This window comes from Girardinichthys multiradiatus, chromosome X (genome assembly GCF_021462225.1).
Source record: "Girardinichthys multiradiatus isolate DD_20200921_A chromosome X, DD_fGirMul_XY1, whole genome shotgun sequence".
NCBI classification, from domain to species: Eukaryota; Metazoa; Chordata; class Actinopteri; order Cyprinodontiformes; family Goodeidae; genus Girardinichthys; species Girardinichthys multiradiatus.
Window position 1 is genome coordinate 10,010,618 of NC_061817.1, and position 22,092 is coordinate 10,032,709.

Genomic DNA, 22,092 nt, shown 5'->3' on the forward strand with positions numbered 1-22,092 from the left:
TGAGGGGAAAATAGCTATATTTATAAACTGATTAAGTCGTATTTTAGACTGTTTATTGGTAGCAGATCTGATCTTATTTGTGTGCTCGTGAATTTTTGCAGCCATAACTGGTTCTGGATGACGGCTTCATAGCAGACAGCTGTTCTTCCCTCTTCCCGGTACTACGTACCGGCGCAGAATCTTTTAGTGGTACGCAGTACCGGACCGTACCGGCTCACTTTCACCCCTTGGTGAGACAAACAAAACAAGCAGCAGAGACGTGGACAGATCCAAAGAACCGCACTTGTTTTTTTTATACCTTATCGTTCTTGTATTGAAATGACGTGCAGAGGATAAGAAGCTCATTATAGTTAACAATACTGAGATAATATTAAGTTAGCACAAATTGACTGATTCATCTTTGTTTCTTAGCTCATTAACAACGTTATTATTACTGTTCTAAAATATGAATGCACATTTTGTGTTGTTTTAATGACTTTTGAAGAAGAATAGTAAATTTGTATTTTCTTCAATAAAAATAAAATCTTTCACCTATTTTGTTGAATTTTTTCTGGATGGGGGGCCACAAAATGTCTTACTCTTCAAAAGGAAGGCATAAAAGAAACAGGTTGAGGATCACTGAATTAGCTTAACAGTCATGTTTTTGGACTGTGGACTAAAGCCGGAATACCCGGAGAAAACCCATGCATGCACAGTGAAAACATGCCAAGTCCATGCAGAAAGACCCTTGCCCAGGATTCTGCTGCAAAGCAACAACTACTAACAACTGCGTCACCACGCGGCCCAAAAGCTAAAATGTGACATGATTTTGTACGTTTTTCAGAAAATAATTATAGAAACTAGGAATAGGAATCAGAACCACAATTTAAACCGACTGTGGTTCTGATTTCTGTTTGGACATGTTGAAAAGTGATTATAATTGAGTTTCAGAGTGTGAACGCTGTGAATTCATCACAAGTATATAGCTTTCCTCTTTTTTACTGCTTAAAGCAATAGAACACAGAAATTTGCACCAGCAAAATCCCTATAAAATTTGTGTCAGGGTCACCTCTCCTGTTCTTTTTAAATGACAATACAAGTTATAAAGTGTAAACGCTGTGACAGAATCATCAGTTGTATTTTTGATGCTAAAAATTATGGAAGAACAAGATGAAAATTCTGAGGAAATAAGTTCTGGGGGGAAATTATTCTGGATCTAATAGTTGAAATGTGGCATATGACATCTTATTGTTTTTTTCAATTTATATGGGGTTACCCAAGGAACTACTTTCGGGGCACTTTCCAGCAAACCCGCCAGTGTGTGTTTTTCTTGTAAGCCTGTGGGCCAACCAGTTGCACAGACTGTCTGTGAAAGGAATATTATACGCCCCCTAGCCTCGAAGATGGCTCACCCCTGCATAAGTTAGCTTATACAAGCCGTTACTACCTCAATTTGCACAACAAGGCTTTAGAGCAGCTAGTTGACTTTAAACCCCTTTCAGTCTTTTTATAAACAGAGGCTGTCATAGCATGCTTGAAGAAACCTATTTTGCAGTCCTTTTAATGACCACTAAAACATGGCATTAGTATGCCAATAGAGACCGAAGCTGCAAATGTACAATGTGGCAAAGCAACAAGTTAGCCAGCCCCTGCCTAAGTACGTAATCAAAGGAAACTTTTTATATTTTACTGTAGGATTCTCAGTTTATCATGTTAAATATTAGGCCTAATTCAGTTGATACTAAAGCAGATATTTAATCGCTTTCAGTGTTGTACCTTCTGAAGTATTTTTACATTTTCTTTCACTAATTAAACAGGATATAATAAAATATGTAAGTCTTAGTTAGATAAAGAACAATCAAATTGTTTTCATCATAACATTTAAAGGTTTGCTAATTTGTATCTGGTGTCCATGGGTGATGGGTTTTGGAGCTTGGTCTAGTCCTGGATGTTGAAGGCTTTCTTAAATTCTCTGTCAAATAACTGTTTCAGGTTTTCGCCCATGTCACGGTATTCTGGATTGTTCTGAAAAAGAGAACAGAGGTTCAACAATAAGGAAAATATTATTTTAAAAGGAGCAATAAATACATGACTGAAGAAGAAGCCGGCAAAAAATCGGGAGAAAAAAATTAGTTAAACGTCATAGGAGTTTGAGCATCTGTGGATTTTAAATCCAATTTACCTTGGAATGAGATCTACCTTTTCCACAGTGGCACCAAAGTTTTTCAAACTGAACATATGTTTCTCGCAAATTAATTCAGATTCACTGTTAAATCAGTTATTACCAAAAGGTTGTGCGCTATGTGCACAGGAGTTACATTTTTCATTATAAACATGTACTGAAAATGAAATAACAGTAAAACAGAGAACTCTACAAAACCTGAGCTTTTGTTTGAACATCAGTATGTTGAGTTTTATTCAGATGATAAAAAAGGTCTGCTTCTCCTCTGACTCCATTTTGAACAAATGTATTGCAAATAATACCTGAGGTCTGACCTTTCAGCCACATTAACTACTGTTCTCCAAATTCCCTTGAAGTGCCCTTGACAAACCGCTTAAATTAGTCATAACAACCACTATTTCCACAAAGATTGGATTTTGAAAACAGGAATGCTTTTATGACTATTATGAAGAAGTGTGTTTCTTATATGAATATTTGTCAATACAGAAAGGTTCCTTTTAGATGCTAGAGTTTTGAGCTGAAGGTACACCGCTCTTCTACAGCATGTAGGAATGCGAGACATTTGTTTGTAAAACATGTCTCTGTGAAGGTGCCAGGAGAACATGGACAGAATGCTGTTAGAGTGAGGAAGTGATGAAAGAGGAACATGTTTGCAACAAGAGAGAAAGGATTAGGAAGACTGAAGCATGGTCAGCAACATGTCATTAAGCAGAGGTCCTCTGACCTTTTGATATTTAGCTGTTTTGCACTATTTAACACCTCCAACATTTTCTTACCTTGTTGTATGTAGCAGAGTTGGTGAAAATGAGCTGAACATCAGACACAAACTCGCCAACAGTCTGGTATTCTTTCCATTGGAGTTTATCAGCAATGTTGTCCAGCCACATTGGAGTCTTAATAATACTGGAGTAGTTTTCCAACTGTGGGTGTCAAGCACAAATTGTGTTCTGGTCGTTTTAAGATGACAGAATTCATATAAGATGTGTTGATGTTATTTTAACAGGAGGAGGTATAACTTTTGTACTTTCTTTGAATCAAATAAGTTTAATTTTGCTTAAACACAAAGACAGGAAAAATGACTTACATACTGCCCGGGGTTGGTGGCAAATATCTGCTCCTCATCAGCACTGCACAGATAGAGGAGGAGATACGGGCATTCCTGTCCATGGAAGACAAGAAGGGTGGGTTGCAGCAGCGTATCAGAGTGACAAGCGCTTATATGAACAGACTTATGGATCAGAAAAGAAGATGCTCACCAGCATGTGTTGAGATATTTGGCGGGACAAGACGGCTTCAGTTTTCTGCTTGTCAGGGTAGCGGCACCCCTCAATGGCTTTAAAAACACAGAACGTGCACATCCACCGGCTGTCGTCCCTGCATATATACAAAAAACTAACTGAGGGGAAATAAACGTTTCTCCATTTCTGTCTCTATTGTGTTAACAGGATTACAAAATTAATACACTGCAGCATAAATGTTGGTATGTTACACAGGCTTGAGTTGTAATACAATAAACTTGCAAATACTACTGCAAATACTCCAGAGTATCAAAACAAATAAGAGTCTTTGTAAAGGTGGTTGCTGCCTCTAAATGACACTAATTACTACAACTAATTACTTGGGTGCCAGGTATATGGTTGTAGTATATGGTAGCAATGATTTTGCTCTTCTAGTTTTGTGAAAGCAAAGTTTATAGTAACGCACACTTTAGCTAACTCACTATAGCTAACAGTATGGGTGTTTATTTAAGTTGCTTTGACATATGTTGCCATATCTAAATTATGTTTTATGTGAGGAAGTAAAGCATATTTTGTGAAACATGAAGTTGCAGTTGAAGTCATGTAATTCAGCATGCAGAGGTGAGTGAATCTTCATCAGTGCAGACAGAGACTCTGCATGGTGCAGCATGAGATTAAGTGATATTTTTATTGTATCATCACTGCAAAATATTAGCAGCATTAATGTACATTTCTATTGCATACTCTAAGTGTGGTATACATGTTTTCCACTGGCTCGCTGAAGGCGGTGCAGCTCCGCTCCACTCGGTTTTGCTCTACTTGGTATGGTTCCTGTTGCATTTCCACTGCCTCCAGCTGTCAGTGTAGTGCGCTGTGCTGCTATTAACATTCTTTCTATTTTAGGTTTGACCTACAAGTCTTGCAAGATTCCTTCAGATTTTCCATACAGAAATTCCATACTTCCAAACTCAAGTTCCTTTCAGATTTTTCTTGACAATTATTATGGACAGTGCAGTACTGAAATGCACCTAGTTCAGCTATATTATTAATATTTCCATCGAATTTATGAAATAACACATTCCTAAAAGCTTTCAATTCAGCAGTGCATTAAAGGCTAATTCACATTTCATTGTTATCATTTGGTTCAGTTAAAGTCTATAACATACAGATAATAAGAGACTGGAATTTCCAAGATAAAATAGAGATAATCTTAGTTCACACTTGATTAAAGATACATTTCATAAAATTGCAAAAAAAACAGGATCTCAGCTGAAATCAGTTTTGAAACTCCAAACCCAAAGTGATTAATAACTGGGACAAACGTAAGTTGTGATGTGGCAAATCAAAGATTAGGGTCATCCTCTGCATATAAATCTCTATAAAGAGCAATTAATTAGAAATTTTACCTTTTATCTATGGGAATAAAAGAAAGCCTGGAAAGTCTATGCAAACTCTTTTCCTTACTTACCCACACGTGGAACATAATACATTCAAACATACTTCCAACACTGCATAGGGCCCCCAGAAATACTCCCATTAATCCCAACAGACCGAAAAAGAGAAGTTTTTTCAAATGTCAAGACTGTCAAACAGGTTTAGAAAATAGGTATCAGTTCTTACCTTAGAATTGTGCCGTCTATATGAGGCAAATGGCATTTCTGATGGAATGATCTAGGGCAGTTATCACACACAACCAACTCCTTTGTTCCTTCACTTTTACAGATGCAACACTCATCATCATTTTTCTGACTCTCCTGCAATGTCAACCAGTCCAAATAAATTCAAATGTAGTGCAATATTATCATTTTACAGTTTTTTGATGCAAACCAGGGAGAATTGCAGGATGAATGCATGGTAAACTAACTGAACAGAAAATTACCAGGTCTTCAGGTTTTGGTTTGCACTGTTTGCATTTGCATAGTAATGAATGGATTGCCAAGACGTTTGCCTGAAAGAGAAAAATTGACAACCTCTGAGTCTTTGTTTCACAATTTAGGGCTTCTGATTCAGAAACCACTGACTTTTCTCTTGTTATTTAGCCAAGTTACATTCAAACTTGGTTTTAGAGCTGAAAAACAGTTTCATGACACAGCATCACTCAAACTTTGGCAAACCTAACCTGAATCTGCCTACTTCTCATGACGTACCGCGGCTTGCATAAGTATTTACAGTCTACAAACTTTTTCACATTTTGTCACTATGCAACCACAGGCGTCAATATTTTGGGGATTTACAGGGGGATTTACAGACCAATACAATTGAATGCAAATTATGCATAAATAAAAACCTCTTTCAATTTTAATCCTGCATGATTTCATGATGCCAATCGTTATTTTTACACTAGTAATAGTTGCCAGTATTACTTCAGTGATGACTGGAATATTAATTATAGTAAATTAATATTGAATGCATTTCTTCATAGAAGATCTGAATTGGCTTCGGTTAGAGCATCTAAATTTTAAATGGTTTATATTTTCAGAGTTTTTCTTTGGCTTAAGTAATAATACAAATGGTTACAGGCAGCAACTTTTCATGCACATGTGTAGCTACATTTCTAATCTTCCTAAAGACTATGATTCTTTGGTGATCTATTTTTGCCTATAGTGAAAATTATCCCAACTCTGTTTGATAAATAACCCTCAGCTGTGCTATTCTGGGTACTGCTGGTTAAAAAAAGCACATTGATATAAAAAAAATACATAGAATTTACCAGAGTCTACATTTGGTAATATGTACTGATGGCCGGCCGCAATGAATCAGTAATTTATGACATCATGTAGGGTTTTGATATCATCCTGTTTACCTCAATAAGAACGCTGAGTGGTTTTCCTTCGTACAAGATGTCCTTCCTCCAGGAGGCGTCTCCCTGGTTTAATGCCACATTCACAAACTCTACTGGGGTCAGCCAGCTCATCTCAGTGCGAATACTTTTCCCACATTTCCCTAGTTGTGGAATGAATAGAACAGAGACATTTCATACTTCCATACATGGTCTCTGACAGCAAAAGCTGTTGTTTAGTTTAACACTTATTGTTCTTTGTTTTGCTGTGAGAAGTGGCTACCTGATCCAAATCGATAATTATGTAAAGTTCCAGTTAAAGCTCCACACGTCACTTTAAACATCGTCTTATCACAAACAGGGCTGACTTCTGCCCAATCACCTCGTTCTTCTTCTTCTTTGTGAGATGAAAGTGATGCACATGATTCTTAATCCATCAACATGACCACTGCTGTAATATCAGCTTCTTATTTTATTAATGCAGTGTAAGAACCAGCACCTGTGGCTTCTCCGGATGAGTCCTGTGCCTCCAGGGTAGCCTCTTCATCCGTACTGTCCTCTTCATCTGACAGTAAAAAAAAGAGGTTTTCAGTTAAAAACAAAAATGAGCAATTAAGGATCTCACACCAGGATCTGAAGAACATACCTGTGTTTAAATGTCTGGTAGAAAACTGGGATTTTTTGGCCTGCAGAAAAGGCAAGTATAGATATGGATGAGAAAAGAATAGGTGAATCAGAAATATTTAGGATTTCTTTATTTGTTATTTTTGTTTTGCTTTTACGGGTTTGCTTCTTTTCTTGTAGACCGCTGCGTTCAGGTGCCCTGCCTTTAAAAGAATTTCCAAAGAAAACCCAGCATATCAGTTAAGTGAAATAACCAGCCACAAATACAAGCTCAAGCAATTACTGCACAGTTCCCAAACCTTAATAAGTTTTCCCAAAGTGCTGTTTCCGCATCGGATGCTTTGCTTCCAGTTTCTGCTGCTTTCTTTCCCTGCGAACCTCTCAAATTCAGAGGGAGTGAACCACTCTTTACCCACCAGAATGCATTTCTCGCCTGAAACATTGAGACAACAAACTACTCAATTCGTTCACATTAATGATTCTTGAAAATAGAACAAAAAGGTTATGAACAGCATCTACCCAAAGAATAAAGAAAAGTAATGTCCCTGCATTAAGGCAGACACTTCAGATGTTGAGTTATAGTCATGCAGTCTAACCTTTAGTCAACTTGTCTCGTTTGAGCATCCCCTCCACCTCTCCACAGGTCACAGGCAACTGGGTCTTATAGAGAGGCCATGTCCAAATCTCACTCATCTCGTTTTTCTTAGGAGAAGCTGAAGAAAAAGATCATTGACTGTGAATTTATATCTTTATCTTTAAACTGTGACATTCTACATATTCAATCAGTGTAGCTGCTGCATCAAAAAATGCTTTGCAACCGTATGCAACAATGAACTGCAAAAGAGACAGCTCCTACACCGAGTAGGAAAGCACCCTGGTGGACACACAACGGTTATAATGGTGTGTTTGATTTGTACTCAAAAGTCAGAATTACTGCAAACAGTTCCAACTTGGAAGAATCTAACAGAACGCTCAGTGAAGTTCCAGCTTGGAAAGTCAGAGGTCCCTGAACCTCCCTGAGTTCACATTAAACATGGCTGCCACACAAATAAGACATACTGAATGACTCAGAAATAAACAGTTTATTTGCACTTCTGATACTTTGTGCCTTAAACTAGTGACACACACAGCACTATACTACCTTCAAGGTTACTATGCAGTCTGGAAAGGTATGGGATTTGTTTTAGGTATTTTCAAGGTCTGAATAAGTGTGGAAAAACAAAATAAGAGTATAGAAAATATTTATAATTCCAGATTTTGCTCCCTATCCTGTTGTCTAAAACATGTAATTAATTCTGTCCTACCTGCCTTAATTGTGTCCTTCCTTCGTTCTTTTCTGACTGACTGAATTCCTTAATTCCTTCCTTCCTGTAGCTGGTCCCTATTTCCTTCCAGAATTCTTACCAGATTTCATTCCTTCCCCCTGAATGAATTACTGAAATTAATAAGCTTATTTTTCTATTAAATTATGCCATGAACCAGTGAACAACTTGGTGCCCTCTACTGAAACTTTACTTGAAACACTACGACAACTGTAGATTTGCAGTAATTAAATGACAGATCCTGATGCAGATGCACACATACTATTAAAAGCTAAGCACAACAGAGGTGACTTACAGAAAAGTATTTTCTTGGGTTTTTTCTTCGGACTTAGAGTCTGTTTCTTTGACGGACCAGGTTGCACATCGTCACTGTCGCTGCAAATGCTCCCGCTTCTGACTTTCCTCTTCTTTTTGGTGGACCTAGCTTGCTTCTCCTCGCTGTCTAAAAGCTTGGAGCTCCCCCTTTCGTCGCTTTCTTCGCTTTCCACCCTCTTGGGTAGTTGTGAGTCAAAGTGGAAAGATCCTGTGGTTAAATCAAAATGGAGAATACACTACCTACCAATGGAAATCAACAATGGCTTACAGGAAATGATAAGATTTAAGGTTAACTTCTTTATTTAATACAGGAGCAAAATTAACAAATAGTTTAACGTTAACCCATTTCTTTAACCAAAGATTGGCAGTTAGCTATTACTGTAATGTAGTTTTTACTTATTTTTTTAGAAAACTCAGACAAAACTAGTTTTTGAAAAACATTTCAAGCCACATTGAGAGCAAGATCCAACATGTGTTTCCAATTTAAAATATTTTTGACACATGACACATTGATGAATACACTGCAAGGAATCGGAGTCTGTTTTTAAAATGAGAAATTTTCCCCTGAAACATTTTAAGCAAAGGTATGTGTGACAATGTGGGTGAGAACACCATTTGCCCAGAGAGTTTAGTTCATTATTTTCGCTTAACATTCTTGTTTGTTTTGATTTAGCCGTACCTCATCCTGTAGTCTGCAAACATTTACCATCACGGGGTTTGTTTGTTTTTGATCTTTACAGATACTATACTATATACTTTATATAGTACTATATACTTTAGTTTTTCACAAGTGGTCAGGTTTGCTTGTATAACATGTTCACTTGATAAATAAAATCATAATTTAATATGTAGATTTTCAATTTACTCAGATTGTCTGATATAATATTTGTTTTGATCTGAAACATTTAAAAGTGACAAAAAAGGAAAAACAAGAAATCTGTTAGGGGGCAAATTTGTTTTCCCAGCACAATAAGTAAATGAGTTGTTCTATGTGATGAACTGTATCTATCCAAAATATCTTCAGGTGATATTTGTATATTACTTTTTAACATTACTTTCTATTATTTTACTTCCTTTTAGTTTGTCAGGGTCCAGTGAAACCATAAAGAGGTAAGAATCAGTGATGGCTTCAGATATGTCTTACCATCCATGAGGCTTGTGTGCAGCAGCTTCAGAATGGGATACTGGTTCACAATAACCTCCTTGAAGACACATCTCCAGAACAACGGGATGTGGTCTGACTTCTCTCTCTCAAGCCAGTCTAAAACTTCATAAACAGCTTTCCTCATATTATTTTTACTCTTCATCCGGATCATCTTCTAAACACACAAAAAACAGAGAGAGAACTTAGCACTAGATGATAACAAAAATGTCAGAAAATAAGATCATTATTTGTTAGTTCAGCATCTACAGCGGTTTTTTTTTTTGTTGTTGTTTTGTTTTTATATAAATCTCAACATTTGTTCCCATTGGATTTATTTAGTTGTTAGTTTGTTTATGTTTTTCATCAGGTTGGAGCAATAAGTTATACTGTTAGGACAGTTGTGGATCTTTGTTTGATGAAATTCGATTTATTTACTAAAAAACTAAAAGATGAATAAACTAAATTGAAAAAGTTGATAGTTAATTCGATTATTGCATCTATGTCAAAATATATTTAGTTTTAGACTTTTAGTAATGTATTTAACATTTAAATATTTACATGTATTTTTTGTCTGTCTGTGGCAATACATTTAGTTTTTATTTTAATATAAACATATTTCTTAGAACAACTTAATTTGTATCAAATTTTTTTTAATAATATTTTTCATAAATTTAAATGTGTTTTGAGTTTTTTTATTTTTTATTTTTACATATTTGAAAATATGAATAATTACTTAAGTACCATGATTTTTCTTTTAGTTGTACGATAAAATCAAGCATTAAATTTAGTGTTAAATAAACAAATGTTTTACATCCAAAATGGCAAACAGAGGCAAGGCAAGTTTTCTGCGATCAGGTTGCAAGAAAACTTGCCTTACAAGAGACCCATGTTTAAATCGTCCAGTTTGCCAGTGTGTTCTCTTTCTCTGGCGCTGCTGTGACCCAGTGGATTTGAATAAAACGGCCCACGGAACTGAGTCCGTGTTTATTTCAAACAGGCGCCAAAATACGACCCGTCGCTGTGGGTGTGTGCGCAGGCAATAACAACCCCGGAATACATCCGCTTGAAAACTTTACCTGGTATCTGTCTTCCGGAATCAGGTTGTGATCCCTGAGCTGACACAGGAAGGTCTGCGGGTTTTCCATGCAGGACATTTCAGTTTTACGACAGTGGAAAAAGCTAAGCAGCTCAGCAGGCTCCAGGAAATCCAGCGGGTCCATCACTGGTCAGCGCAGGTCCTGCAAACCGAGCTTCTCTGGGGCTTTTTGCAAAGGTCTCCCAACCTCGTACGGCAGCAACACAACTGGTGTTAAGGAATGTCAAACATTGAATGTCCAGAGCAGGGATGGCCGGAAGTACTTCTAAAGTCTTCCTGGAGGAGCAGCCCACAAAAGCTGTCTCTGTTCCTCCTCCAGTGACGTTTCGAAAATGAAAGTAGTTCAGGTTGATTATGAAATCCTGCATTGCTGCAAACACATCACAGAAGAACCTACTGCACTGTTGATGTACTTCCATACAGACTGAGCATAAAAGGAAAGATGACTGATTTTGGAAGTCACACTATAATGAAAAGGAGCCTAAATTTGCTTCAAGAGCACATCACTGTTTATAAAAGGAGTGCATTGTTTTACAGTGAAAGTGTGAAATCAGATTTTAAAGAAAATAGCCATTGTGCTTATTTTATTTTTACTGTAACAAACGTACACTCACAATAAAAACACAGGGTATCATGTGATGAATAAATGTTACCTACTGGATTTCACAAAATAGGTTTTTAAAAACCACAATAAATGGTAAAACTCCTTCTTCTGCTTGGTATGTGTATGGGTTGATGACATCACTAGAGGGACAAATATTGACCTGACCTCTAATTTTGAGGAGCATGCCTTGAGTTTCACTTTTTAGATCAGAATAGATTGTTGTTTTATACAGTTCGTCACAGTTCCATAAACAGCATGCAGTTTTACAAACAAAATAAATAGATTAACGCTTACAAACTCTTTTTTGAGGAATTAACATTTAATCCAGTCCTGATTTGACAAGTGTAAGTGCTATAGATTTTGAAATGGGGCTGGGTTTTTTTTTTTTTTTTTTTTGCCTAATGAGTTGTTTTTTAGGCCTAAAAACAATAAAAGAACCCATTATCATGCTGCTTATTCAGAAACAACTTAACCCTTCCATTCTTCATATTAGGTTGAACAAACAGAAAGTTAGATCTGACATTTAGTAAAAATCTGCAAACTTTCTGGGAAAAACAGGAGCGAAACACATGACAAACTTAAACCTGATTAGTTCCCATAATGCCTCTAGTGATGTGACCAGAGCCATGCTTATATGAATGCTTGTTTTCTGTAATGATAGATTTAATCCTGATTACATAATGACTTACAATAAAATACCAAAACAAATACAAAAAACTGTCCATTTCATGTTAATCTATAGGAGATAAACTACATCTCAGTTGAATTTGATTTATTATGCAGAAACGTCTGGCCAGTTGCCACAAAGACAGTTTCTTCCCCCAGGCTGTTTCTCTGATGAACATTCAATAGAGTACAGAACAACAGCATACAGATGTTGCAGATGCACCTTTTCTATTAGATATGTGTATATTGTACATTGTAAATTGTAAATTTGTATATTCTGTAATACAAAAACAGAACAAAAGAGCAAAGTGTACCGGAGTCAAATTCCTTGTTTGTATGTACGAACTTGGCAATAAAGTTGATTCTGATTCGGATTAATACTTTCAGCACCTAAGTTACCACTAAGCATCGTTTAAATACCACAGCCTACCTGAGTGCTGTTGTTGTTGACCATGTCAATCCTTTTATGACGTCCCCATCTTCCGATGGCTTCTTCCAGCAGGATAAGAAATCACGTCACAATGCTCAAATAATCTAAAACCAGTTTCCTGAACATGGCCTCCACAGTCACCCGATCTCAACAGAGCACCTTTGGGACACGGTGGAACTAGAGTTTCAAAGGATGGATGTTCAACCAATAAATCTATAGCAACTGTGTGATGCTGTCATGTCAATATTGGCCGACATTTTGAGAAATGTTTCAGACACCTTGTTGATTCTTTGCCCACAAAGAATAAACACAGATGTGAGCGATAAAGGACGGCCAAACCGGTACTGTCAAGATTTAGCTAATAAAGTGGCTGCTGATTGTGTATTTTACAGCCAAAATACCTTTAAAGACTTTCAGGCACAACAGAAGCCAAACTATTAAGAAACAGGATTGTCAATTGATGACGACAGTAAACAAATTGGCTCAAATGAAGAATAATCGTGTTTCTTGTTCATTTGTTTTTAAAGTGATTAAATCAATGTTTTAGTTCAAGTCGCTGTTTAATTATTATCTCTTCGTTATTCATGAAAATGCTTAAAGTAGTAGAGCTAATTGGGCCCATAAGGACACTGTTGTGATAGAATCAAAGGAATGAAAGGAACCTTAGAGCATCTTCTCTCTTACTTCAGTCCTGAATATTTTGAACATGCACAAGATCTACTAGTTAAAAAAAAAAAAAAAAAGAAGAGACAAAATATACTAAAAGTACAAAATAAATAATTTACTGTCATGGATTGTCCTCAAGCTGTTGATAGTCATATTGATCCAAATCATTATAAACAACATCCTCATTCCTGTCCTGGCATGTCTGAACAACCCCCAAGATGGTTTCTAGGCGTCGGTCCAAAGCAGACAGGTGTGGTTCTGAGAGAAGGGGGGCCATGGCTGTCAGAGGATCCTGGGCCAACGATTCCCGCATGACATCACTCAAACGAAAGTCAGGGTGGGACAAGAGCCGCAGGCGGAGGAGAGTGGAGCGACGGATTCTATGGAAAAGAAGCAGAAGGTGAAGCAAAACCAGTTAAAATCTTGAAAAAATATTAAATCCCTTAAGAATTTCTCTTGTTTTTGCTGTTTTTATCACACTTTAATGTTTCAGATCATCAACAAATTTTAATGTGAAAGTTAATCAGAGTAAATACAAAAAGCTGTTTTCCAAAGAGTATTTTATTTATAAAGGGAAAAAAAACGTATCCAAACCAACCTGGCTCTCCATGAAAAATGAATTGTGCCATAAATCTTATAACTGGTTGGGTCAGTCTTGGTAGCAACATCTGTCATCAAGTGTTTGTGATAACTGATAATGAGTTCTTGACCACACTCTGGAGGAGCCTTGGCCCACTCAGAATTGTTTTAATTCAGCCACATCAGATGTCTTTTAAGCAGGAAAGGCCCGTTGAGGAACACGCCACAGCATTTCAATTAAATATAAAACTGGACTATGTCTAGACCACTGTAAAACCTTAATATTTCTTTTTTTAAGCCTCTTTCCTGAAGAGGCAATGCAGCACCAGACCAATACACTACCACCACTATGTTTGACTGTGGGTTTGATATTCTTTAATACTGTGTTTTATGCCAAATGTAAGAGGACGCGCACTTTCCAAGAAGTTCCACTTTTTTCTCATTCGTTTACTTTTAGTCTACTTCATGTTGTCAGACAGGTTCTATTTAAGCGGTATTTCAAATCTGGAGGTTAGGCAGTAAAGTGTGGCTGGTGAAAATGGAACTAAGCTTTCAAAAAATAGGTGATCACAGTTGATTCATGATGTAACACTTTGGGAGTTTTTCTGCTTAATTTAACTGTTGCAAAAAAGCAAAAACAGAAGAAATCTGTAATCCATAATCTCCAAATGCTTTTCACACCACTGTGTAATTACAAATGAATTTCCTTTTTTTTTATTGGATTTACCTGCAACACTGTGCCAAAGGTGCTAGAATAGAAGGCTCGTCCTGAGAGTGCCGCCCAAATCTGAAAAATAATTAGAAACTAAAAATAAAAAGAACTGTTAAAAAACCAGAGTGGAACGGAGATCATTTTAAAGATGATACTCACGCTCGTCCATTGTCCAGGTGAAGGAGAAACGTCTCATTGCCAAAATCCTCAAATGTCTCATAGTGATGTCGGTCCATGTTGCCTTCCAAAGAGAAACATCAGGAATATTTTTTTTTCCCTTCAGAGTTACATTAATAGGTTGGACGCATTTCACAGATTTAGTATTAAAAAATAAACAAACTCATGAGAAAGTCCAGCACAGCCATATCTATGAGATCCACCAGTCTGGTACCACAGTTGTAAGGAGGCGTCGTCTTCACTGTGTCACAGTAAGCGGGGTCCTTTTCCCACCTGGGGGCAACAGGTGGGATTATGTGATTATGTTATTATCTGTACAATTAAAACGTACAAATATAAAAACAGCAGGTGTATTTTTCAGCGTTCTTTGACAAAATCCTATGCTCTTAAAATGTCCCAACAGCCTTGACATACAACACTATGAACCTAACGCTGTGGTGTTGGTGTTCTTTAATGTCTCGATCAGTTTAATAATAGAATATTGTCATCATAAACGTTTTTATGTAACTGGTCCAACACACCATCAAATGATTGGCTAATTGCCAGGCCCCTGTAAAGCTGAATGACATCTTGATATCATTCACAGCCATTCGATTCAGGTGTGTTGGGATAAGGGATGTATCTAACACCTGCAGGATAACACCACATGAGGACTGGACTTGGGCATCCCTGCATTAGGAATACTCGTTTTAAAGAATGCACTCCAAACAGTCACTGAATGAGTTACCTGGTGGTTCCCTCTTTCACCACTGGGTGTCAGTGTAGACTCATGATTCTTTAAACAATCATGGTCCATGCAAGACAGGATAGCGCCAGTTATGTTTCTCTGCTGTTCTATTTTTTGATGTACAAATTACGTATATTCGTGCATTAACAAAAAAACAACAGCTTTAAAACAGCTTTGTAATATTTGAGAATTTGTAGTATAAATGTCAAGGCAACCCAAATAAGATATGCCTGTGGCAGGATATTTTACTGACACACAAATACAGTACCTTTCAAAAATATTCATATACCGTGAACTTTTGCACATTTTGTCATATTTCAACCAGAAGCCTTAATGTATTTTGTTAGGAGTTTAAGTGGTAGACCAACACCAAGGGAAAGAATGTGATGTAGTAGCACAATAAAATATGTTTTTATAAGAATAAGATTATGTTGTGGACTTATAGTCAACCCCAGCATACTCTGATACCATAAATAAAATCCACTGCAACCAGTTGTCTTTCTAAAAATAAATAAACAAGAATGCACCTGTGTGATATTTAATCTCAGTATAAATCAAGCTGTGAAGATGTCAGATGTTTGTTAGAAAACTCGTTCTGCAAAGTATAGAGTCTGGGGGGCTAAAAATAAATGCTCTCCTTACATTTAAAATTTTTGTTGGTAAATTTTTTGGAAAACCATAGAAACCCTTCCACAGTTAGGCACTGCTTTGTGTTGTTCTATTAGATAAGAATAAAATTGAAGAATTGAAGGGTCACAAATATCTTTGCAAGGCACTCTATCTACTAACTGTGGAGTTAACAAAAAGGATTTCTGCAAACCCTGATCAAGCATAAAAGTCTTATTCAGAAAAACATGACTAATCTAATTTGAACGCCATGTATTTCTGAACCTGACCTAAGAAGGCTACCCACTGTGCCAGCTTTGTGCGACTGTAGGACCGTCTCCACGGGGATCTCCAAGACCTACGAGGAGCGAGGCTGAGGTCAGGTAGCATGGTAGCCAGGGAAACCTCCAGAACATCAGGCCTACCACAAACCGGGTGCTCTGTTGAGCAGTAGTACTCGCACTGGCCGTAGAAACACACATTCCCAGCTGAAATGAACCACAGACATTGAGATTTCAGCAAAATCAGACAATAATATTTACTGTGACTCCGTGAAAGAGCAGCACACAGGGGAAATCTGTGGCTCAGTATATCCAGATTTTTATATGCGCATGCCCTTACATACCTGGGGAAGTGAAGAAGGTCCTGGATAGCCTCTCGTCAGTGGTAGTTTCTCTGATGTCTGTGGTGACGTTGATGAGTCGACCGACCACCGGGGGGATCCTGTTGAAGCCCATCACTCTGAGACATTGGAAGGTAAAATTAAAAGCTAACAAAGAAAAATACATAGAAACCAAAGAGCTTAAAAAATAAATAGTTTATGTTTTTTGTGTTTTTATTTACTGGAACATTAGAATCACGATGACATAGTTGTAAACACAGTTATACATAATATAACTGCTATAGTCTGTGGCAGGGATCTATCACCCGTGAGGAAACTTTGGCAGGTTTGTTGACGAGCTGCATAACCTACTTTCATGATGTCTTGATCTTGTCTCAGGTCTGCAGATTTCCTGATGCTTGTCTTTATGTGTAACATTAAATAGTTTTCAACTCTTACAATCCAAAAAACCTGGCATCATAAACATTATTCTTATTCAGCTGAGGTTCATTGATTGTCTTTTAGTAATGTTAACTAAAACCACCTAATTTTAGGCTCTTGCTGTTGCTGATAACATCCTCTCAGTCCATTTTCCAAAAGAAAGAATAACCAATTGGATGAAACCCTGACTGACAGTGAGCTATCTAAACTCTTGACGTGCAATGGTCCAAGTTCACTCATAGCTCCATTCCCATCAGCCTCCTTCATGCAATTTGCTTTAACATGCTCCAACATATGTAAAATGCTCCACTAGTCTGAGGTTCATTTTAGACTGTAAGGAAACCCCTTTGCTTCCACTGAATTTTGGCCTGTCACTTTCACTGGTTGTATTGTTCACAAAGCAAGCTTCAGCTGGGATTCCTTAAACAGAAAAACGAAGCAGAATTTCACTGTGCTTTATTACAACTAGAATGTATGAAATGTATGGAGCTCAATTCGAATCTTTTTCAATAAGATTGGGTTGAAAAGCGGACTTCTGTGATACGTCATAACTATATCCCCAGGGAAACAGGAAGTTGTCTATTACTTTCTGCAAGTTCTTAAAAATATGATCTACTTAAAAAGAAAATGCTTCAGTTACATTTTATTACATTTTTTGGGTGGTGGTAATTGGGGTGAGGGTTATACAATATATAAACAATTGTTTCTTTGCATGGATTTTGTAAAATATATAGAAAATTGCACTTTTCCATCCTAGGGATATATAGTGGATTCATTAGAAACTTTTTTACACTGCTTGGTTTTGAACTGTTTGCTACAGAGTTGTCTTTCTGCCCAGAGGGTCACCTACTTCCCGCTGACAGTATACATAATCATCTTTACCTGTCGAGATGGAAGGCAGCAATCTCTGCGTTGTGTCTCTCAAAGTCTGAGAAGTAAAACAGATTCACATCTGTCTCAGCATCCCTGGATTGTCTGGGTAACAAAAATGGGCACAAAAATATGGTTTTATAAAACATGAACCATCTTCGACTGAGTTTTACAGTTTTCAGACAGAACATTCTATCCTACCTCATGGGTTTTAGCAGAGCTTGGCCATAGTTTGGGAACGATACAAGCAGCTTCAGCTGGGTGCCCCCTTTCTTCTGAACTAACAGATAAACATCAAGCAGACACAGAAGTCCATAATTAATAAGATCCAGAGGGTCTTCTCTTTCATCTTTTTTTCATGCCACAATAAAGTACATGTTGCACGCATTAATATGACATAAATATATGATATTGAGGAGAGAACATGGATGATTTCTTAAGGGTGCATTGTATCTGTTTCTCCACATGGTGGAATATTGAATAACTGAACTGTTCTATTTTCTCACTGCAGAAAGACCTGGATAAAATACTTTTTGAAACTGATACTATGAGTTAATACCTAGTGTTTTAATCACGTGCTGCACATTATTGATGTCAAACCTTAATAATGACTGCACGGAAGCCCTTTGCTCTCTGCAGGGAATTAAAAAATGATTTTAATAATTTTAACGTGTTTGTTTTGCCTCCATGGAACTTTGCCTTTTAGGGGATTTTGCTTCTTTCTTTGTTGTTATATTTAGTTGTTTTGATCCCAACAAACCTGATCACTTTCAGTCTAACGTCATTCAATGTGATAATCATACTAAATACGATTCACATGTGTCGGCATTTTCAATTTTGAGAATAAAAGGAGTTTTATGACTGTGGTTTTAGCAAGTTGCGCAAAAACATCATTTGAAAATATTTAAATGTGTACTGGCGTGATTAAAGGGTTAACCATGGAAAATAGGATTGTCACAGTACAGAAGACAGTATCTTTCAAAGATTTGTGATTAACCTGCACTGTAAAATCAATAATAACAATACATTTCAATACATTATTTATTCAGCAGCATGCTGAAGACTGGAGGGGAGCAGACAGTAAATGAGGATTTATGGATATAATTCCATCAAATACGATTCTCAAATGTCATAATATTGGAAAAAGTGAATTTACTTCAATATTTGTGTTCAAAAACTGAAACTCATTATTTGGTTTAATGTAATATAGAGTGATATGTTTTAAGCAGCTATTTGTTTTGTCAATGTTTACAATTATGGCTTACAATTACAATTATGGCTAATGAAAACCTAAAATTCAGTTTCTCTGGAAATGTTGATATCTCATAAGACCAAAGAAGGATTTTTATTACAGAAATCTTATGTAACACAGCCATGTGTGGGCCATAACACAGCCATGAAATAACACAGCCATGAAATAACACAGCCATGAAATAACACAGCCATGAAATCTGAGCTTCAAGAGCCACCACACAGAGAGATATCATGGACAGGGGCTACATTAGTCACATTCCTTGTGTTAAGTCACTCGTAAACCAGATTCAACATCAGAAGCTTCTTACCAGGGCTAACCAAAAAGTACCTCACTGTTCCTAAGCGGCCCAAAGCCCTCTTTTCTGATAAAGAAGAATTTTGGCATTTTATTTGGAAATCAATGTCAAATAGCTTAGAGGAGGAGTGGAGAGGGACATAATCCGATAGGTCAAGTGTTGGAACCAAGTTACCTACTGCGCGTGGCCTGTTGTGTTTTATCAAATCCAAAGACAGCACAGCTGCCAACCAGGAAATCGTACAACTCTGTGGAGATGCTGATTTGATTTTCCAGCAGGACGTGGCACCTGCTGACCTATACCCCACAGAGAATGTATGGCGTATTGTCAAGAGGAAGATTAGCGACACCTGAATCAACAATGCAGATGGACCCTCAGCACTGCTGCATTAAAATTGTTGAACCGTTTGCATTAAAATTGTTGTTCTGAACTTGGGCTGTCTTAGCATGTCAGCAGATCCACGAACTGATCGCCTCCATGCCACGCCACACTGATGCAGTAATTCATGCAAAAGGAGACCCAAACAAGTAAGTGCAAATGCTGTACCGTATATGGACACATTGTTCATTAGGTTGACATTTCTGCATTTAAAGTTATTTTTTACTTGCCTGATGACATATCCACATTTTCTAAGAAAATAAATTTTGATTAATTTAAATTAATTTAGATTAGATTTAAATTGATTTAATTGGTTTAGTTTTTGTTAGCTATAAACCATAATAATCTTTATTAGCAGAAATAAACAACTTGAATGCATCACTCTGTGTGTAATGAATTTATATTACACACCACAGCCTTCACCGACCTCCAAGAACTTAATTACTGCCAAACTCGCCTCCTTATTGTTTGCTCTTTAACTCTGTGCTCATCTGTGATCCTCCAGGGTTTGTTCTGTTATATCTCTCTGTGCAGGTATGCTGTGTCATTTGATTTTCATCTACCATCTTATGTGTTTTCTCATGTAAATGTGTAGATGAGATACTTAAAAGAATTTTGTGTTCACTTCAGTGAATATTCTGGCCTACTTCCAGTAGCCTAACAAGCTTGGTTGTATGAATAGATTATAAGGAGAGCCAAATAACAACAACACATTTTCTCCTCATGCATGCTTCCTGGTAACTGCTTTGTTTTCTCACTCAGCCTCCTGGTCCTGTCCTTCCTTCTATTTGTCCTCTCAGCTGTTGTCTACAGCCTGCCTCTTACATTTACTCACCGGCTCCCAGGATACGCTGCGTTGCCAAATAATGAGTCAGCTGGGCCAGGTTGAGGTCTTTCCTGTCATATAGCTCCCAGCGAGAGATGCCCAGGTGGAACCGCAGCCAGGGAGGGTGGGTCTCCTTCTCTCTTGTCCAAGTGACTTTATCATAGCCTTCCTCCTCACTGGTACTTTGCCTACATGATGAGATTTATTCCAACAAATAAGGAAAGATTTTTATAAGGCAGTGAAGAACCCACAGGTACATTTAGAGGATGGATTTTATTAGCATGACTTTTTAAGGGGTGAATGATGGTGTAAATGGCTCTAACTCGCAGTGAGAAGGCTGATATTAGGAAAACTGACTGTGCGTTTGATTAAAATAATCCCACCCAGTTTTCTTTATTTACAGGCTTCAGTGCTTTTTTAGTTAAGAAAAACATACAAAAATACAACACTGAAAGGAATATCTTGAAACATAGATGATTAGATTATTACATTATGTTCCCACGAGGACATTTGTCTTCAGCTGTACAATGTTTGAATATAAAAGTAGAACTTCAATGAGTTTAATGTTGATGTAACATGTTGGAAGTAGGTCTTATTCCCTCAGAAACACTTACTTTCACATACAAATTTTTCTGTCCATAGTGCACGTTTTCCATATAGGACAACTCATGTTATCTCTAAATTAATCTAAAACATCCAATGTTAATATTGTTAATGTTAATAAAAGGCCAGTTTTTAGTCTGGATGAAGTCAAAAGCTGACATAGATTAACCTGGTTTGGATTTGTCAGAATGGAGTGAATTTGTGTACACTCGCCCTTTTTGTATTTTATTAATCTGTTTTACGTACCAGTCACTGCTGCTAGTGATGGGGTCCCCCTTTGCCTTTTCTTCACTTTCTGTCTCCTCTGCCTCTGCATCTGTTTTCAACTTCAGAAGCCAATCATATTGCTGCAGTTCTGAACGTGGCAGGTTGTACAATGAATGTTTAAAGAGCTCCTTCAGCTTGGAGCGACCCCTCTCATTTGCGATCATTTTTCCAGCTCCAATTAGTTTCTTTTCCTTTTCAGCGTCCTCATTTAATGAAATATTCCCTTTATGGTCAAATGTGCCAACATTGGGCTTCTGACGTTCACCGTTTTGGTGGTTAGTCTGTTGTTTATTTGACGAAGACGAAGCAGAAGATGAGGAGGAGGCATGTGAGACTGGATCTATCCTTGGAACGGAGGAAGACGTGGAAGAGGAGGAAGTAGAAAGTATGCAGGCAGACTGGAGGACCAAGAGGCAACAGAAGGCCATAAGAATATGGAGAGTTAGGGATATGCAGGCCAGCCCCATGTAGATTGAGCGAGTGGATTGTCCCAGGTTCCGACGCACCATGCTGACAGCAAGCAAACAAAAAAGACCAAGAAGTCCTCATGAGTGGTCAGTCAACATGTTAATCGAACATAAGAATTAAATTAATGATTATCATTCAAATTAAACAATGATATTGAGAAAGTGCTTTTAGTCTCTGCCAAAGTTTTAATTGCTGGATATAGTGTTTCCCTTTAAACAAACTTTTTCTGTTTTTACCTATTG

At 37.3% G+C, this 22,092-nt stretch overlaps 3 protein-coding genes across 3 annotated transcripts; all 3 read right to left on the reverse strand.

Annotated features, from left to right (window-relative positions):
- Window positions 1–1,513: 1,513 nt before the first annotated feature.
- Window positions 1,514–6,669, reverse strand: LOC124862438 (nuclear body protein SP140-like protein). Its single transcript, XM_047356339.1, has 8 exons — window positions 6,462–6,669; window positions 6,203–6,342; window positions 5,279–5,347; window positions 5,020–5,153; window positions 3,418–3,535; window positions 3,246–3,320; window positions 2,938–3,081; window positions 1,514–2,004 (listed from the first exon to the last, which is right to left on the reverse strand). Exons 1-8 carry the CDS (start codon window positions 6,520–6,522, stop codon window positions 1,918–1,920), a joined length of 828 nt encoding a protein of 275 aa, XP_047212295.1. The 5' UTR covers window positions 6,523–6,669; the 3' UTR covers window positions 1,514–1,917.
- Window positions 6,670–6,677: 8 nt separating this feature from the next.
- On the reverse strand, window positions 6,678–11,148 carry LOC124862437 (autoimmune regulator-like). Its single transcript, XM_047356338.1, has 7 exons — window positions 10,660–11,148; window positions 9,584–9,758; window positions 8,420–8,647; window positions 7,399–7,515; window positions 7,102–7,235; window positions 6,825–7,005; window positions 6,678–6,743 (listed from the first exon to the last, which is right to left on the reverse strand). Exons 1-6 carry the CDS (start codon window positions 10,801–10,803, stop codon window positions 6,940–6,942), a joined length of 864 nt encoding a protein of 287 aa, XP_047212294.1. The 5' UTR covers window positions 10,804–11,148; the 3' UTR covers window positions 6,678–6,743; window positions 6,825–6,939.
- Window positions 11,149–13,166: 2,018 nt separating this feature from the next.
- On the reverse strand, window positions 13,167–21,891 carry LOC124863045 (extracellular serine/threonine protein kinase FAM20C-like). Its single transcript, XM_047357295.1, has 11 exons — window positions 21,642–21,891; window positions 21,362–21,605; window positions 20,522–20,700; window positions 17,960–18,038; window positions 17,771–17,863; window positions 16,472–16,587; window positions 16,154–16,334; window positions 14,677–14,786; window positions 14,496–14,577; window positions 14,352–14,411; window positions 13,167–13,425 (listed from the first exon to the last, which is right to left on the reverse strand). The coding sequence occupies exons 1-11, from the start codon at window positions 21,889–21,891 to the stop codon at window positions 13,167–13,169; spliced, it is 1,653 nt and encodes a 550-aa protein (XP_047213251.1).
- Between the last annotated feature and the right edge of the window lie 201 nt (window positions 21,892–22,092).

What these genes read in the sequence shown, in the direction of transcription:
- LOC124862438 (XM_047356339.1), bottom strand. Translation starts at nt 6,522, where the DNA reads ATGTTTAAAGTGACGTGTGGAGCTTTAACTGGAACTTTACATAATTAT. An exon ending in ATAGACGGCACAATTCTAAG is followed by an intron (nt 3,536 to 5,019) that starts GTAAGAACTGAT and finishes GTATATATGCAG; the next exon opens with GGACGACAGCCGGTGGATGT. An exon ending in AAATATCTCAACACATGCTG is followed by an intron (nt 3,321 to 3,417) that starts GTGAGCATCTTC and finishes TTCCATGGACAG; the next exon opens with GAATGCCCGTATCTCCTCCT.
- LOC124862437 (XM_047356338.1), bottom strand. Translation starts at nt 10,803, where the DNA reads ATGGACCCGCTGGATTTCCTGGAGCCTGCTGAGCTGCTTAGCTTTTTC. An exon ending in TTCCGGAAGACAGATACCAG is followed by an intron (nt 9,759 to 10,659) that starts GTAAAGTTTTCA and finishes TTGTGTGTTTAG; the next exon opens with AAGATGATCCGGATGAAGAG. An exon ending in CTTTGGGAAAACTTATTAAG is followed by an intron (nt 7,006 to 7,101) that starts GTTTGGGAACTG and finishes ATTCTTTTAAAG; the next exon opens with GCAGGGCACCTGAACGCAGC.
- LOC124863045 (XM_047357295.1), bottom strand. Translation starts at nt 21,891, where the DNA reads ATGGTGCGTCGGAACCTGGGACAATCCACTCGCTCAATCTACATGGGG. An exon ending in TAACCACCAAAACGGTGAAC is followed by an intron (nt 21,606 to 21,641) that starts GTCAGAAGCCCA and finishes TTGACCATAAAG; the next exon opens with GGAATATTTCATTAAATGAG. An exon ending in GACCTTCTTCACTTCCCCAG is followed by an intron (nt 16,335 to 16,471) that starts GTATGTAAGGGC and finishes GGTTCATTTCAG; the next exon opens with CTGGGAATGTGTGTTTCTAC.